Source organism: Aythya fuligula, chromosome 4 (assembly GCF_009819795.1).
Source record: "Aythya fuligula isolate bAytFul2 chromosome 4, bAytFul2.pri, whole genome shotgun sequence".
NCBI classification, from domain to species: domain Eukaryota; kingdom Metazoa; phylum Chordata; class Aves; order Anseriformes; family Anatidae; genus Aythya; species Aythya fuligula.
In genome coordinates, this window is record NC_045562.1 from 57,614,308 (window position 1) to 57,630,600 (window position 16,293).

At 33.1% G+C, this 16,293-nt stretch overlaps 1 protein-coding gene across 1 annotated transcript in view; it reads right to left on the reverse strand.

The window, feature by feature from the left end:
• Positions 1-16,293, reverse strand: part of TBC1D19 (TBC1 domain family member 19) — a 46,610-nt gene that overhangs the window by 22,086 nt on the left and 8,231 nt on the right. The window contains 9 exon segments of the mRNA XM_032186984.1: positions 1,259-1,297; positions 2,044-2,116; positions 2,930-3,040; positions 5,296-5,342; positions 6,257-6,320; positions 7,233-7,307; positions 13,541-13,616; positions 14,265-14,310; positions 15,439-15,511. Coding sequence (XP_032042875.1) covers positions 1,259-1,297; positions 2,044-2,116; positions 2,930-3,040; positions 5,296-5,342; positions 6,257-6,320; positions 7,233-7,307; positions 13,541-13,616; positions 14,265-14,310; positions 15,439-15,511 — 604 coding nt within the window.

Genomic DNA, 16,293 nt, shown 5'->3' on the forward strand with positions numbered 1-16,293 from the left:
TGTTTAACGAGCAGAGCTCTTAACACAGATGGCGTGTCATCTTTTTTCCCCCCCCTTAAAGAACGGGGTAAAAAGAAAAAAAACCTGTTTACCTTTCTGTTTCTTACTGAGACACAAAGTATGAAAAAGTAGTTTTGCTACATACAAGATTAAGTTTTACAATACAATAAAGGAATTACAAATTAGATTATAATAAAATGTAGCTCCTCAGACGAGGTAGTATGTATTGCATAAAAGAAAATCAATGCACCCATGGCAACCAAGGACATAAAGAACACTTTATGTTCTAAAATCCAATAGAGTATGCAAAAGAAATCCCACTGAATGAACTTAAATATTCATGGTCAACACTCTAGCTTACACTTTTACAAGTTTCCGTGTCTTTGCACATACAAAAAGTTAAGACCAACTGTGTAATAGAGGCTGCTCTAAAGAGACGAGATGAGGACTAAAAGTTACATTGTGGATTTAAATGAATGGCTCAGTAAGTTTGGGTGGAGAATTGATTTGGAGAAAAAAGAAAAGAACAGGGAGATGGACAGACCACAAAAGGAGAAGACAAAGAAAGGTCATTGTTTTGTTACTACAACAACAAAAAAGGGATGGAGGACTTTTGAGATGGTATCCACCCCACTTTTTTCCTTTGATAATATTTTGCACAAATCACAAGAAACTGTAAGTTGCGTATATTTCAAACATTCCCTGCATGTACACTCCTATAAGTGAACTGGAACTAATAAATGGTTTTTTTTCCTTTCTGGATCAAGTCTCAGCCATCATGGAAACTCCTAACCTTTTTCAGAAAAAGCTGTATACCTGGTAACTAAGTATTGCAATATTTAGCAAGTTCTGCAACTGCAAATTAAAAAGACGTTGTTCTGACGCACTGGCGTAAAACCCATTTCATTAATGAGAACTGTGTGTGCAGGGAAGGGAGTCCAGAGTCTCGTGATTTTAAAATGAAATTCAGTAGCAGCATAAGTTAAGTCATCACCAGAAAGTTATGTGTCTATGCTTCCTATTTCATTTTAATGAAATATTTGTGGAGTTTTTTATCTGATAGCTACTGGTAGACTGCAATGCTTGCTTTTCTGCCCTTGTCTAAATTACAATGGTATTACTGCCTATGTTTTGTTCGTCTGCCCAGCTTGTTAAAATTCTAAAGGAATATGAGATATGAAAGTACAAGCTGTATTCATAATACTCATAGGTTTCTGTTGTTGGTGTTTTTTTTAAACAAATGAAAACATATCCATACCTTTTTGTCCAACACGTACATGTTCATTTTCAAAGAACTCTAGGAAATAAAGAAATACAAATGAACTACAAAAAACAAATTAGAAAAAATGACACTCAACCCAGTAGAGTATTCTGTATTTTTACTACACATCACTAGCAGTAAAAATTAGCTGAATGCAAAGTCACTAAAAACTAACCTGCATCAGCATCAATGTCTTTTTCCAAGAAATATGAAGAAATAATACCAAAGAATTTCTTCTCATATGAAGGACACAAATACAAAAGTAGCACTACACTGCAAAAGCCAAGACTTCGAATAGGTAAGTTTCCATTTAAAAAGCAAAATAACTTCAGTGTTTTCCATTTTTACATGGAGAGGCCATTTTAAGACCTGTTCACATAGGAATAATTGTATACCAGAAAAAATAACAGAAGATGTTTCTGTTATATGTATCCATTAGTGGTGTCACACTGCAGGGTTGACTTAAGATTTATCAGTATTTTCTGCAGTTTTGGAGACAGAAAAGTTTGTCCTCCAGACTTCATCCTGAAGTGTTCAAACACCTGAAATTAACATATTTTCAAGCTGTAAATATGCTAATTTTAAATCTTCAAATCCGACCCTTTGTATTTTTGATGTTGCTTATTATTAGCTGTATTTTACCAATAAAATCATTAAATTCATAGGTGCAGAATAAATATTTATGGTTCATTATGGAAAAAATACACAAGCTGCTTGATATTTGCACTGTATTCTATGCATTAGTTCTCTAAGTAAATGACTAAAACACAGCATTTGCTAACCAGGAGGCACTTGTGCTGAATCATCAATACCCAGCTGTCCTGTATTTAAGCCTAGTTCACTGAAATCTTCTTTCTGAAAACAAACAAACAAACAAAACAAAACCATAACAAAGTAATTAGTAGTGTTTAATTCTCTAAATCATGAGATTTCTTCTGAAAGGTTTAATGCAAATATTTTCTAAACCAAACACAGTTCTTTTAAATCCATATATATGAAACACAATCCCAGGTTTTTAAAAGAGAAAAATCTCACATCAATACTTAGTCTAGTGTCATTTTTCATGTTGACTATGAAATATGCCTGTATGTAATAAAGTGGGAAATGAGAGATCAGGTTAAGGATAGCATAAACTCCTCAGGAACCTTCTCAGTGGAGCCTTAAGAAAAGCTCTCTTATCCTCCAATGATAACAGTTGTATTCAAGCACTTCCTTCCATTTACTGTCTGACAGTATAACAAGATTTAAAATTACTTTAAGAGAATATCAGACACTGATTGTCATCTTACTTGATCATGTGCAAGCTCAAATAAAACAACAGAATAAATGCGTCTTACAATAAAATGCGTCTTTAGAGTTTATTTTCACACCAAAAAAAATGAAGAAAATATACATATTTTTGTCACAAATCAACAGCGGTGTGGCACAAAATGGAAATTTCCCAAGTGACAATTTATTTTTTATATTTCATTTTCCATTAAAAACTACTTTTAAAAAGACTTTTCTATGCTGTGTTTTAATTGTTGACCCACTACATGTTCATACTGATTTTCAGTTTCAAAAGGAGAAATTTAACTCAATTTTAATGTTATTATTGTTTAGAATCTTGTTCATTAGCAAGGCAAACTAATTTTTATAGAAACCTCTTGTAAGAAAGACTATACTTACCAATTCTGGAATATCTTTAACTTTTAGAGGAACCTGAATTAGCCCCAGATGATTTCTGAAACTAGGTTGTTCTCCATTTTCATAATTTGGGTTTCGAAGGTTCATCAGTACCTTAAAAATGGTAGTTCTGTCATTCCTTGCACATTTTCAGAAATTCACATTCAGAAATTTTCTCAAAATCATCAGTATTGTAAACAGTACATTTGGCATAAGACCATTTCCTGAAACTATCATATGTACAGGCCCAAATTACATCAGACCATATATCAGCTTTTCAAAACCACAAAGGAGCCAAATTTTTCAGGATGCAAACATATTCTACTTTGAAAACTAAGTCCGAATTATGAAATAAAAAAACAGAAATCATTTTTCATATGAGATTAAGTGCTGGTTACATAGTGAAGTCTTAAAAAAAAAAAATCAGCTTCTTCATCAAAGCTATTTGAACACTTAAGAATATCCTCCTGATGGCTAAAATATCTAGAATATTCTATAACACTACTTTTTTTTTTTTCTGAAAGAATTTTTATTCGTGTTCTTACATTGGCAACCCTATGTAGCATTCAAAGCACTATACAATTTGCTACTACAATCATTTCTTACTAAATAACAATAACTCTAAGCACTTCCTTCTATTTGACTTTTTTTTTTTTTTTTAAACAAATTTAAAAATCTAAAGTAAGGGTAAAATTTAAGAGACAAGGACTCAATGTCAAGATAAATAACTGGACTATATAAAAGAATTTCGTCTGTTACATACTCTAATTCCATGGGTATATATTTTGATATTATAATGTTAAGCTGACAAGGTTACTTTCTAAGATAAGTTTCTTGCTCTTATAAAATTCTACAACCATCTATCTCTGTAATTCTCAGTCTTCTAAGTATTCTAATATCACATAAACTCATCATCAGACTTGTAAATTAAAAGATTAACGTAATAAACTGCATACTCTGGAAAGAAAATATTTTTTAAAAAATGGTCACTGGATAAGTCCAAAATGAAAATGGATTCATCTGCAAACATCTGTAAGCTCAAGATTAAATACATAACTTGATTGTTAGGACAATGATGGAAAACGAAAATTAAAATTTGTTTAATTAAAAATTTCAGATATTCCTAATTGGACAAGAAGCACTCTAGAAATGTAACACAATGGACAGAAAGTTTATTGTTGGATTCAGAAATGTACTGGCAATTCATAACCATGAAACATTTCATACGTAAATCAGAAATATGATACATTTTCTCTACCACTACAAAAGACATTCCATTAGACTTGTACTAAATCACATCAAACATTAAAATACATTGACTCTGACTGATGATTCACTATTAGACATCTACATTTTATTCTGCAAATGAGGAGGCCATCTTAACTCTATAAATCTATACTGTTATGTTCTTGATGATTTGGTTCCTGTATAACTGACAAAATATACAGATGCAGTTTTTTTAAATTTTATTTTCAATCTCATTTTAACCCCAAACCTCCTACTGCGTCATCATTAAGTTCACTGTCATCAACAAGGCTTATTACTCCATTGTTAGTTCCTATTCTAAGCATAGCTGGTAAAGCAAGTTCTGTTTTATTAAGACATTTCGTGCTTGAACCATGCAAAATGATGAGTAATACTGTCATTTTAGACTTTAAAGATTCAGCAATCACATAATCTCATTTTTGTAATGATATCATTTGGTTATAGATAAAAGAGTTCAAATTCCACAGAGTTCTGTTACGTTTGATTTTTCACATTCGTCATACATGACCTAAAATTTCAACCAACCTTTAGACTGATTGAAATCAGTCTATCAGCTTCACACATTGCAATTTATTTTATTTATTGCTTAATGTATTGCCGTTTAAAATCTAAAATGAATTAAGAAATAAGATGGAGCTACTCTTATAGAAGATATTAACCTTAACTAATGATCCAATCAGACACTGGTGCTCTTAAAAAGAGAAAAGACCCTGAATAAGCTGCAAAAGCTAACGTGAATGAAAGAAGGACCCTTTAGTAGCAAAAGGTTTGCAAACTAACACAGTAGGGCAATTGTATGGGTAGGTCTCACACTTCGTTCTAGGAGTACTAGGAAGTACTATTACTAGTTTTTGTCTCAGTGTAAATATGCATATGGACAATTGCCAAAAAAAAAAAAAAAGATACTGCAAATCCTTTTTATGAGCTTTCTATTATATCATTCAATGTACAATCATCCCCATCATACCAATCGTGCTTTTTTGGAATAATAGCAAATTGTATTGCTTACCAGTCTCCTTGAGACTTAAAAATTACCTTTCCCACCTCACATAAAAGACTATAATGGATGCAATTCAATCACTGAGTTTTTTCATGATACTTACTTCAAGAAAATCTTTAGGTGCATAAACAGGCCGGAAAAGACTTAGATCTGAAATAAGATTTCAATGATTACATGTTAAAACCGAAAGAGATTAAAAATGCATGCAATTTTCCCATAGCTGTAACACAATTTAGCAATTTCAATAACGCATTACAGCAAAGATTAAAATAACATCATGACAAATATCAGAGTAACAACTACAACACACTCTCCAAGATTATGCTACTATTAGTCAGTGCCTTGGTTTTCCTTGGTATTTAAGTGAAGAGCCCTAGAAAGCCTTTTATCGATTCCATGCAAGTTTTTAGATTGAACCACTTTCAGACACGGGAGTGATATAATATTCAAAATAGGTGTTTTTTTGTTTTTTTTTTTTTTTTTTAAATAGTGAAGATTGCTGAATGAAATATGCTATAGTCAAATAAAAAATAGGGACTTGTCATCAGCAATCCATGAAAGGTATTGGTCACTGTGTAGGTGGTACTCCGTGGGATACAAACTATTACTCTAGAAAAATCATTTCTTTTGAGAACTTGGGAATTAACTAACTGTATTTAGCTTTGCTCTCCCAGCCGATATGATCGATTATTCTGTGCAAGTGTTATTTTTATATTTTGTTAATAAAATGTCTGAGCTTAATCATCCATACTTCTGAACATTTTCTTTCTATTAGCTTGAGTTTACACTAGAAGGGGTACTCCTTTGCTGTATAAATCTCTACAGCATCATAATGAGTATTATGCCATAACCTTTAAGTGCTGACTCAGAGTTAGCTCAGTAACTTGAAACAAAATCACAATGAAGTGAATGTTTATGCATAATAAAACATAACAAATCAGAAAAAAAAGACTGAAATCAGTTTACTTTGCATTTATTACATTAATCTTTGACCGATAAATAAGATACATATGGCATTTTTCTATGTACAAATATTTAATGCATGTAATTTTAGTTGATCTTACCTGGTTCATCAGTTCCCATTTCATTCCATTTATTAAGCAGTTCTTTCTGCTCACTTGCAGGCCTCTGAAAGACACAAGAAAGTAACTCTTCTTTTTTAAGAGAATGAGTAAAAAAATATGTAAATTAATGTAACACTTTTAAAAACAGATTGCACTGGCAGCACAAACTTACTTTGCTAAAATCCAGTTCCAAGCCTGAAGTTACCTTTTTCTGCAGAAAGTCCCAGGTTCCAATTAAAGGTTGAAAAGGTGGCAATTTAATAGTTTTATGAGTATGCTAATGAATTTGAGGCTATTTGATAGTCGGTTTCAGGATTTACCTCCTTTACTGAGGATTTACTGCTTATTCGCTAGAGCTGCTAGACTTTGTCCTCAAATTCCCATCCATGAAAAGTAAAACCAGCTGCACCCTGTATCTCTTATAATGAACTATAGAGGTTTTGCTACATACTGTAGAGAAAAATTGTACATATTGCAACAGGAGCAAAGAACAAAACATTCTGACATTACAATCCAGTTCTGTAATATTTAAATTTAAAGCTTCTAAATGAAGAAATGCAGAATGCAGACAAATAAAACCAATAATGATGTGTCGGTACTAGCAGTTTGCTGCTTTGCTGGCCAGTAAACAAAGTATATCCATATTGCACACAGGCTATGCAGCTCTAAGTTATACAGCTGAGCCTGCACACAGGAATGCTCTGCTAAAAGCCAATTAGCTCTCCAACATGCTGCTCCCTCAAGAGGCTAATTTGTGCAACAGCAGAGGAAGATCTGACTATAGACTTCTCTCAAGTTCAGCTCAAGCAAACACTGCCACAATCTCTGAAATTTATTCTGTACTAAAATAACTTGGATACCAGTCTTGCAGCTCTTGATAACCGTGTGCAAAATGAACAATGAACACAAGCTTACAAGACCAGGTTTAACTTCCAGAAAAACACCGTTTGACAACAGAAAGTTGGGAATACATTACCTTCTGTGCTAGTGGGATACTGAGTTCAGTGCACATGCTATTTAGACTTTTTAGAATTCGCTTCTCCCAGCTTCCCTGAAATTCATAAAAAAAAAAAAAAATAAAAAAAATACATAAGATTTCTTTTTTTCCCCCTCCAATTTTACCATGACTGACAATATGCAGTTTTATAAAGTCATATATAAGAAAGGATGGCAAGAGTCACTGATTCATGTTAGCAAAAACATTTACATGGTTGTTTAAATGGAAACAACAGAGCAAACAGATTTTATCATCTACATCACAATATAGAACCAGTTAAGTGAGTTATTCAAATTTCAAAACTCAAAAAGCACACATTCCACAATTACTGATTTTTGACATATGCCTAATGTTCAAGCTTCCTTCCACATCTAACAAATTCCTCAAGAATAAAAAATGATTATGAGCAGGACAATGAACTACGCATGAAGTACGCCTCCTCCACTTTGTGACCTGAACAGAAAGCAAGTCTTTCTCTACAAAAGATATTTGAGATGATAATGATTCTCAGAAGTTTAAAAAGTTAGAAATTTGGTGTTCTGTAATGGTGAAAGAGTAGTAGTTCTACAATAACGCTCAGGAAATAGTTCACATATCAAAGAGAAAAACAGAAGTAGAAAATACTTCAGTAACAAGTGGACAGCTTAAAGAGCAATCAGATTCTTCTGACTACTGCATTAGACTTTGAGCCTACCATATGGTGCCTGATCTGTGGATAATTCCTCTGAAGTTAATGCCAGCTAGTACTGACTTCCTAGTCAGCTGACTTAAGATTTTGCTTCTGTGACTACAACAGCACTGGTGGGGTTTATATTTAATTTAGTTTTCTGTGGATGATGAGTCAAGCCCCAACCAAGCGAATGCAAAGACTCCTGTTAATTTCATTTAACTCTATTTATTATTTGTAATTATCTCTAGACACAAATTCTACAACAGTTAGATACCATCTAACCACATGCTCCTCAAGCTTAAAGTTCTCTCCAAAATGGGCTGCAGTTTATTAGACAGGAAGCAAACGAAGGGAAGGGCAGATGTTCAAATGTTCTGGTTTTTGTTTAAAAAAAAGAAAGAAAGAAAAGATTACATCTTATCTATAATTGCTTTGCTTTAGCTTCCGTTTACATGATCCTCTTATGACATTTTCCATCAAATGCAATAGCTATCTATTACCAGTGATTTTTTTCTCACAATCAAGTAATCCTTTTACCTTCTCTTGCATAAACAAAACAGACCAAGTATTGACTGTAACAAATGTTTTCCAGATCACCATAAATTTTATAATATTCTATATCATATTTTTATTTCACTGCATTACTGTACTTAAATGCCTTCCAAATGCTACAATTACACAACAGCACGACACAAACTGTTTATTCTCTCATGGATGGAATGAAGCATTTATGGAACCCTGCTTTGCTGCAGAGCATTGACATGCCAAATTATAAAAAATACAAAAGAAGCACAGAGGTGGATGATAGCAGCTTTGCAAGACTGAGCACCAGCTCACACCAAGGAGGAATGGAGGCTGATACCCTCGGTATGACTGACCAGAGATTAGTTGGGTTATTGCATCAAACATGTAACACGTTAGTAATAAATATTATCTGGATACTTCAAGCCTTCAGGATTCTGCCCAGTAAAAGATATTCAAACAAAAGCGACCAAATCCAAATAAAAGTGAGGGTCACACAACCCCTCCAGAAAAGACCTCCTCCTCTCTCCCAAGTGCCACAGGCCAGTGGAATTTCCTGCACTGAGTAGAAACAAAATGCAGTATGCCAAGGGGCTAAAGTAAAAGCCAGAGATCATCAATTCATTTCACTGATAGGGAATTACATATATATTTTAAAGATGATTCCTATAATTTTATAAATAAATTTAACACCAAGAAAACACATTGCTGGAATCGGTATGGCTACAAACGATGTATCTTAATACTATAGTAAGGTCATTTATGAACTAAGTTAAATGAAACTGGGTAGACAACAAATAAACTAAAAAGAAATACATCTGAACTGCATGAACTAACTAGTATTGCTTACATTTTTTTCCCTACTATTATGAATCCCAAAATTCTTTCTTCTAGAAGACTAGATAGCAATGTAATTCTTTCAGAGTACCCAACAAGAACTAGAAGCAAGTAGAATTCAAGGTATCTGGCCACAGATATCATTGGCTACATTTTCTCTAATCCAAACCTGAAGATTTCTAAAAGAGGAGATATGCTAGCAAATATCTTAGTATTGCTCTAGTTCTGATGCTCATGAACTCTACTTTCTCAAAGAGATTTAGAAACTAAGGAAGATGTATTGATTACTGAAGGAAAATGTTTTAAGTGGATCTTTAGCAGTCACAACATTAAAATTTAATACATAGTATTGTCATTTAAAAATTTTTCAGAGTCAGTCAGTCTGTTTCAAGAAAGAAAATACCCTATGGATTTCTTATCTCTTCTGGGAGAAATCAGAATATGGATGGTTGCATCTTTATCAGACTTTAGAAAGTTCCTGGTACCCATGCTTTTATTGAAATCAATGGTAGTATTACTCACATTTTAAACAAGGCTGGAGAGTGCTCTATATTGTAACTCTAAACATACAGGTCAGAAAGCTTTTTTGAAAGTATTTCTGCATAGCATGTACAACATGGGGAATCTGGTCTTAGTCAGGCAAAAAACCTACCAGAATATCAATACTGAATATAGTAATGGACTCCAAGGTAATTTTCTAATCAAGTTTATTGTTTATATATTGACTTTCTTCAACATACAAGACCTGAAAATGAGCAAAGAGTGACAGAGGCAAATGCGAGCAGCAGTAGGGGAGGATTTATTTTAGCAAGGCTCAGTAAGGTCTTCACAGATTTGGCTAGAAGCGTGGAGGTAAAGAATCCATTGGAGCAAGGAACAAACTGGTTAGCATATAAGCAATTATAGTCTTCTGTTTTCCTCGAAGTCCAAAGTGCAGGCCACTGGAAGACAACTTATCCTTTCAGTTCCCTGTATTTTTAGCTACGTAGCTGATGCTACTCAAGTGGAAAACACTGAGTTACCCTTAAGATTTCCTTACGTAGTTCATTAGAATTCTTGTTTTTGTGAATGCACTCCAATACCCTAGGTTTAAGAACTGCCACACCTTCAGGAAGGAACACTGTACTGCAAAAGATCCCCCAGAGTTACGTTTCTTGCTGCACAAATGTCAGACAAAAAATATCATTTTTTTCACTAGAGATAGATTTTGAAATAACAGAAGAAAACCTCGAGGAATGGTGAACAAAAATAAGCACCTAACAACATGGGCTCTCCAGAGCCAGTACAGTATCTCAGCTTCCTTTGAGGATGGCTAGTTGATTTAATGTTGCCTTAATCTGGAAAGCAACACCTTTCAAGCAACAGGGTAGGAAGACCTACTCCAACACAGAATAGGCTTCTCCTTTCCTGTTTTCTTGCTCTTTATTCTCTGTTACTGGATGCTGGGACATCATTTATTATCTAGCAATCTATCTCCTCTTCACATTTACTTGATTTACTTTTCTGTCAGAACACAACCTGAACATCAAGCTCCTGGCTTACAGCTAAAAAAACAGGAAAAAGGAACTGTATGGATTAAAACACAGTATTGCAAATTTATGAGTTATGTATTTATGGGACTTTCATGATAAGAGTTCCTGTTGAGATTTATAGTGTTTGGCTCATTGTGAACTTTGTAAGATCTATATACGACACAATTAGAACATAGCTGCATGGGAGGTGTTAGACTCGAAACACTTCCTAACATTTCTTTGCACTCAGCTTCTTATTCTTTAGCTCTGTTTATTCTTATCTTTACGTTGTCCACTTCATTTCTATGTTGTTGTTTGCAGCAGTTTTCCTAAATCAATCAAAGGCTTTCCTAGTGATCCCCAAGAGTGAAACAAATACCTGATAAGGCTTGCAATCATTTCACCTCATCAAAATACAGATAAAAAACAGTAAATATAGGAGTCTAATGGATTTGAGAACTTTTCAACTCACACCAGTCTCTGCTGGGCAGATAAAGCAAGTTAGCCAAGTCCATATTTTTTAATCCTAGAATTTAGTGCTAACACCTAGTATGCATTAAGATGTCTAAGTTTTAAGAAATAATTCTGCTGTTTAACAAGGTGGGAAGAGGTTTGTTTAATGTTCTATCATTTTCAGGAAAGCTGTTTTTCTTTTGATATAATGAAAAGAATACAGTATATAAACTTCAGGTTACCGGAAAAGAATCAGAAAACCAATCAGATAACCAATTTGAAAAGCAGAAGGGTTAATTATGAACATTTTAATATCTACTGTTAAAAAAAAAAAAAAAGTAAATAGTTTTAATTACTGATTCATTCAAAATAATTTCAATAAATTACATCAAAATAAGATGCTTTTCAGCCAGTATTACCCTTCTTTCCAGAATACTGAGGTAGGCCAAAATTAATTAAGATAGAAAAGGATAAAGAAAATGCCAGCAAACTGATAACAATAGAAATAGCACTTTAAACAGTGCCTGTGAATAACAAAAATCAAATATGACGTACATGGAAAACATTTTTCTGCTAGGACAAGTTTTGTGGATAGCATCAAAATATTCAACTGTTGGGATGCTAACAGACAAGTAAAATGAACAAAATCTACCTACAAATAAAACAAAACCAGTCTTCTACCTTCAAAACATTAATTAGATTTCTGATACCTAGTGGAAATAAATGAGTAAATTTCTATTTTTAGTTTACCCCCAGAGGTATCAGCAATCTGTATAATTGCATTTTTGCTACTTCCAAATATTTTAAGTAAACAAAAACAAAGTCAAGGAAATTGACTTCAAAAACATTTTATATTGTTCGCTGTTCTTTATTCAAACAAGTTACAAAATAAAATTTAGTTATGATTCTACTGCTCTGATCATCCTTGGTTTTTTATAGGCCTACTACTTACAGTGATAAATGAGTGCATCTTGAAAATCAAATTCTCACATATAAATTGGTATTCTTAGAAAACATCATGTAAATTCCCTAACCATGTATTTATGCAACTTTGCAACTGTTACCATTTATCAGTATTCTCCTATGAAAAGGATTTGTATGTTTTTATTGAAGAGTTGTATTTCAGGAAAGGGTTTAGAAGCAGATAGGGATGCCTAATACTCTGAAATAGATCTATGAAACTTTGAAACAAGTAAACAAAGGACTTCTTTTCATTCCTAAATTATCAGAAGAACTGCTGTTTCCACACAGTGCTAAAAATATTGTGCAATTTAAGTATTACATACACCTTATAAAATAATAACCAACAAAACTTGCTCAGACAAACATATAAATATATAAACACATATATAAACACTACTGTGCTTTTTGCATTAGTAAATTGATACGAATGATTATTTTGGGGAAGTAAATTGTGGCATCGCATTCCACATCACAGAAGAAAATTTGTTTAATACAATCTTTGTCCCCAAATGCTACAGACTGAAAACCCAGGGCAGCAAGATAAGACTTACTGGAATAAGCAACAAGATGATTGAAAAAAGTAACACAATTTGTTGAATAACTTATAAGAGAATACTGCTATATATTTCTAGGCACGGCTGAGTTAAATACAATTTTATCCTCACCACAAATATTCTGGTTAGATCGTACTCTTGAATATGGAAAGAAAAAAAAGCTTTATGTGGAATTTTTATTTATTTGAAATGGCATGTAAAAAAAAATCCAATGAAGTAAAAATATTATTTTCCTGACATCCAATATCTTTGCTCAATCTTTTACAGTCTTGTTTCTCTTATTTTCCTTCAACAGTTCTTAACCTCCTTATCTCTATAGTTTTCACCTTCCTTTCACATTTCTAAGTACTGAAGGTATCTCTTCCTGAAGATCTCATGATCTGCACAGCCTGTTGACTTTCATTGCAAAACTGCCTACCTGTATCTTTTCAAAATAGTATTTTTGTAAGTCTAAGTAAAATGACCAATATCTACACTTCTTTTTCTCAACAGAATCAAACTCTCCTTGTTACGTTTTACATGGTCTCTATTCTGTAACATTCAGCTACCTGCCAATATATCCTACTTCGTTCATGGTTGGAGAATTACTTGAGCATTTTTGCTATGTATATAAAATATCAAATATACAATGTCATTATTAACTTTAACACACATACAATTACATATTTTTTGTAAGGTACAAATGCTAGAAATTGTACAATAATGTTAGAATTGAAATAAATGTCAAATAGCCTAACCAAAGATCTAGTAAGAACCGTAAAATTGGTAACAACCAACCTGTGCTTTCCTCATATAAGCTAATGGTTCTTTCATATGCTCAGGAGGTGCTGCAGGATGACAGGGTGAAGGAAACCTTGAAGAAAGCATAGTACATTTTAAATGTTCAGATCTTTATTTTGCTTAATTAATTACTTGTAAACTTAAACATATATTTTTTTTATAAGAACACTAGTAAAAACACTGTGTATGGTGATCAAAACTAAAAATAAGCATTATGTTAAAAATTATTTCTTCAGAATTTCCTATGGACACAGAGAATGTAATACTATTAGTAACATTACAACATGAGTTCTTCTGGTACTAAAACCAGTGACTTGTTGCCAAACATTTCCTCTGGCTTACTTTTAACTATCTCAAACAACTTTCAGGAAATAAAATTTACCAAAAGCATTTGTCATAGCCTGAATTTTCATTTATTTAAATGCATTCAATCAGTCCCCATCATAAGATTTTGGGAAAGCCTCCCAAAGTGTCCCCCAAGTTTTAGCTGGTAAGGTCACTCTTGCACTTGCAGTATAAATAACAAAAAAATAATTGTACATTTGAGTCCAGTATTTTCACTAGGATGAATAAGAAAATAATGGTCCTTTAAAATAGAAATGAGGTTGGCACCCTTAGTATGACAGATCTTGCAGATAATAACAACATATCAGCGTAACAACATAAAGGAATTAAATCACATAAATGGAACTTATTAAATAAAAACACTAAATAAACTCACACGTTGAGTTCACTATAAACAGCATTCTGAAGCTTCTTTTCCCAACCTGTTAAAATGAAATAAAAAACACGAAGACAACTTTATGAATTAATACTAATGGAACATGAATCAGAGGTTGCTTTAGAATCATTAGAGTTTTCTGTCCTGTCTCAATTCACGTCTACCTACCAGACAGACAGGAAGAGATGAAGACAGGAAGAGATGAACCTAATTAAGGTAGGAACAACTACAAGTTCAAGTCTGTATAAAGGTTGAATATCTTTTATTTTCATCTGCTATTCAAATAATTATAATACAGCTTTGGTTAAATAACTATTTTGTAGTTTTTCAAAAACATATTGTTAAAACAACTATAAATATTAATAGACACAGCATTCCTGGTGATTACAGATCTTGTATCACTTACCAAATCTTCACATTATAGTTACATAGCCTACAGCTTCCAAAGGAAGTTGGAAATTTACCTAGGGGTAAACTTTTCAAGAGTACCTCCATGAATGCTGTTTTCATTTTTATAAAGTGACTGAACTCTTGTATCATTCATAACTTAAAAAAAATTACCAGTATCTTGTAAAATGATAAAATTACTTCTTAGCATGGCTCATTCAAAATGTTGCTGTAATCCAAGAAATTCTTCCCTCTTGATTTGCTCTATCCTGTTTAATAATCTGATAAAAGTTCTCACAAATCCTGTTGCATTTGTCTATATTTTAGCAATGCCTCACACAATCCAGAATTAACACAATCTCCATGTTGAAGTGCTAACAACTTCAAAGACAACTTCAAATTTTAAACTACATGTATCACAACACACCTAAAGTAAAAACAACTATTTTTTGTTAGAGTTCCATACACAAAGATGTGTCTTGCTGAAATAAGGGCTAGGTCTCAGTCATGCTTAAACCTACTGTAAATTTTAATTATTTCATTCCATTGGATTTACTGAACACTGCAACCTACAATCTTTCTTCTATTGACAACGTCTTATTTATAAAAACACAGCTAACAATTAATTGACACATAAGCTAATTCAGGCAGAAAATTATAAAAAGTTCAACAGTCTTACAAGACTCCATCTTCTTCCTTTTCATAGAATCATGGAATGGTTTGGGTTGGAAGGGACCTTAAAGGTCATCTAGTTGAATGTTAGTAAAAAGAATGAAGTATTACAAACCTGATGTCTTCAGAAAATCTTTAATATCTTCTTTCAGTGATTCCAATTTAATTTCAGGTTTGTGTAGGCTAATCTAATGTGAAAAAATCATAAAGGAATAAATTAATAAGCATCAAACATTCAACTAAAAGAATCTGTGTATTTTAAGTTATGAATTAAGAAATATGCATGCTTAGTGTTACACAGCAAACTGCCTCCTACTAACTTGAAGGTGGTAGCTACAGTCAAAAATGTCAGCCAACTTTTTCCTAAATCAATCTTTGTTTTTACATCAGTGATAAAAGCTGTACATTGGTAAAAGGAGAGGGACTACCAGTGGCACACAGGCTTGACATTCTGAGGAATCACCCTACATAGCACAAATGCCAGTTTCTACACAGTAAAGGATTGGTCACTGACATGAAAGGATCAAACTGAGAATGTTCCACAACTTCTCGCTTATCTTGGCATATAACAAGTGCCATCTTCAAACTTCAGCTAAAAGCTGTGGACCAAACATTCTCCTCTGCAGCTCTGATTATAAGGTATATACAGTCCCTTGTAACGAAATGCACTTGACACAAGCCAACAACCAGCTCCACAGCCCTACCATGAAGATGTTGCTGCAGATTTTTCAGCAGCAGCAGGAACAGCTGCTATAGCATCTCTTCCTGTAGACAGACCAAGAAGAGAAGAAAAACAGACCAAAAAGCTCCAAAAGGACATCAGTCAGAAACCCAGGAATTTCTTGAAGCGACTGTAACGCATAGTTTCCTAAACATGAAGTGCAGCCATAACCAACTGGCACTGAAGGATAAATCTAGAGGGTTGGAAAAGAAGATCAAGCCTGTCTGCAGACTTGAAAATATCACTGGG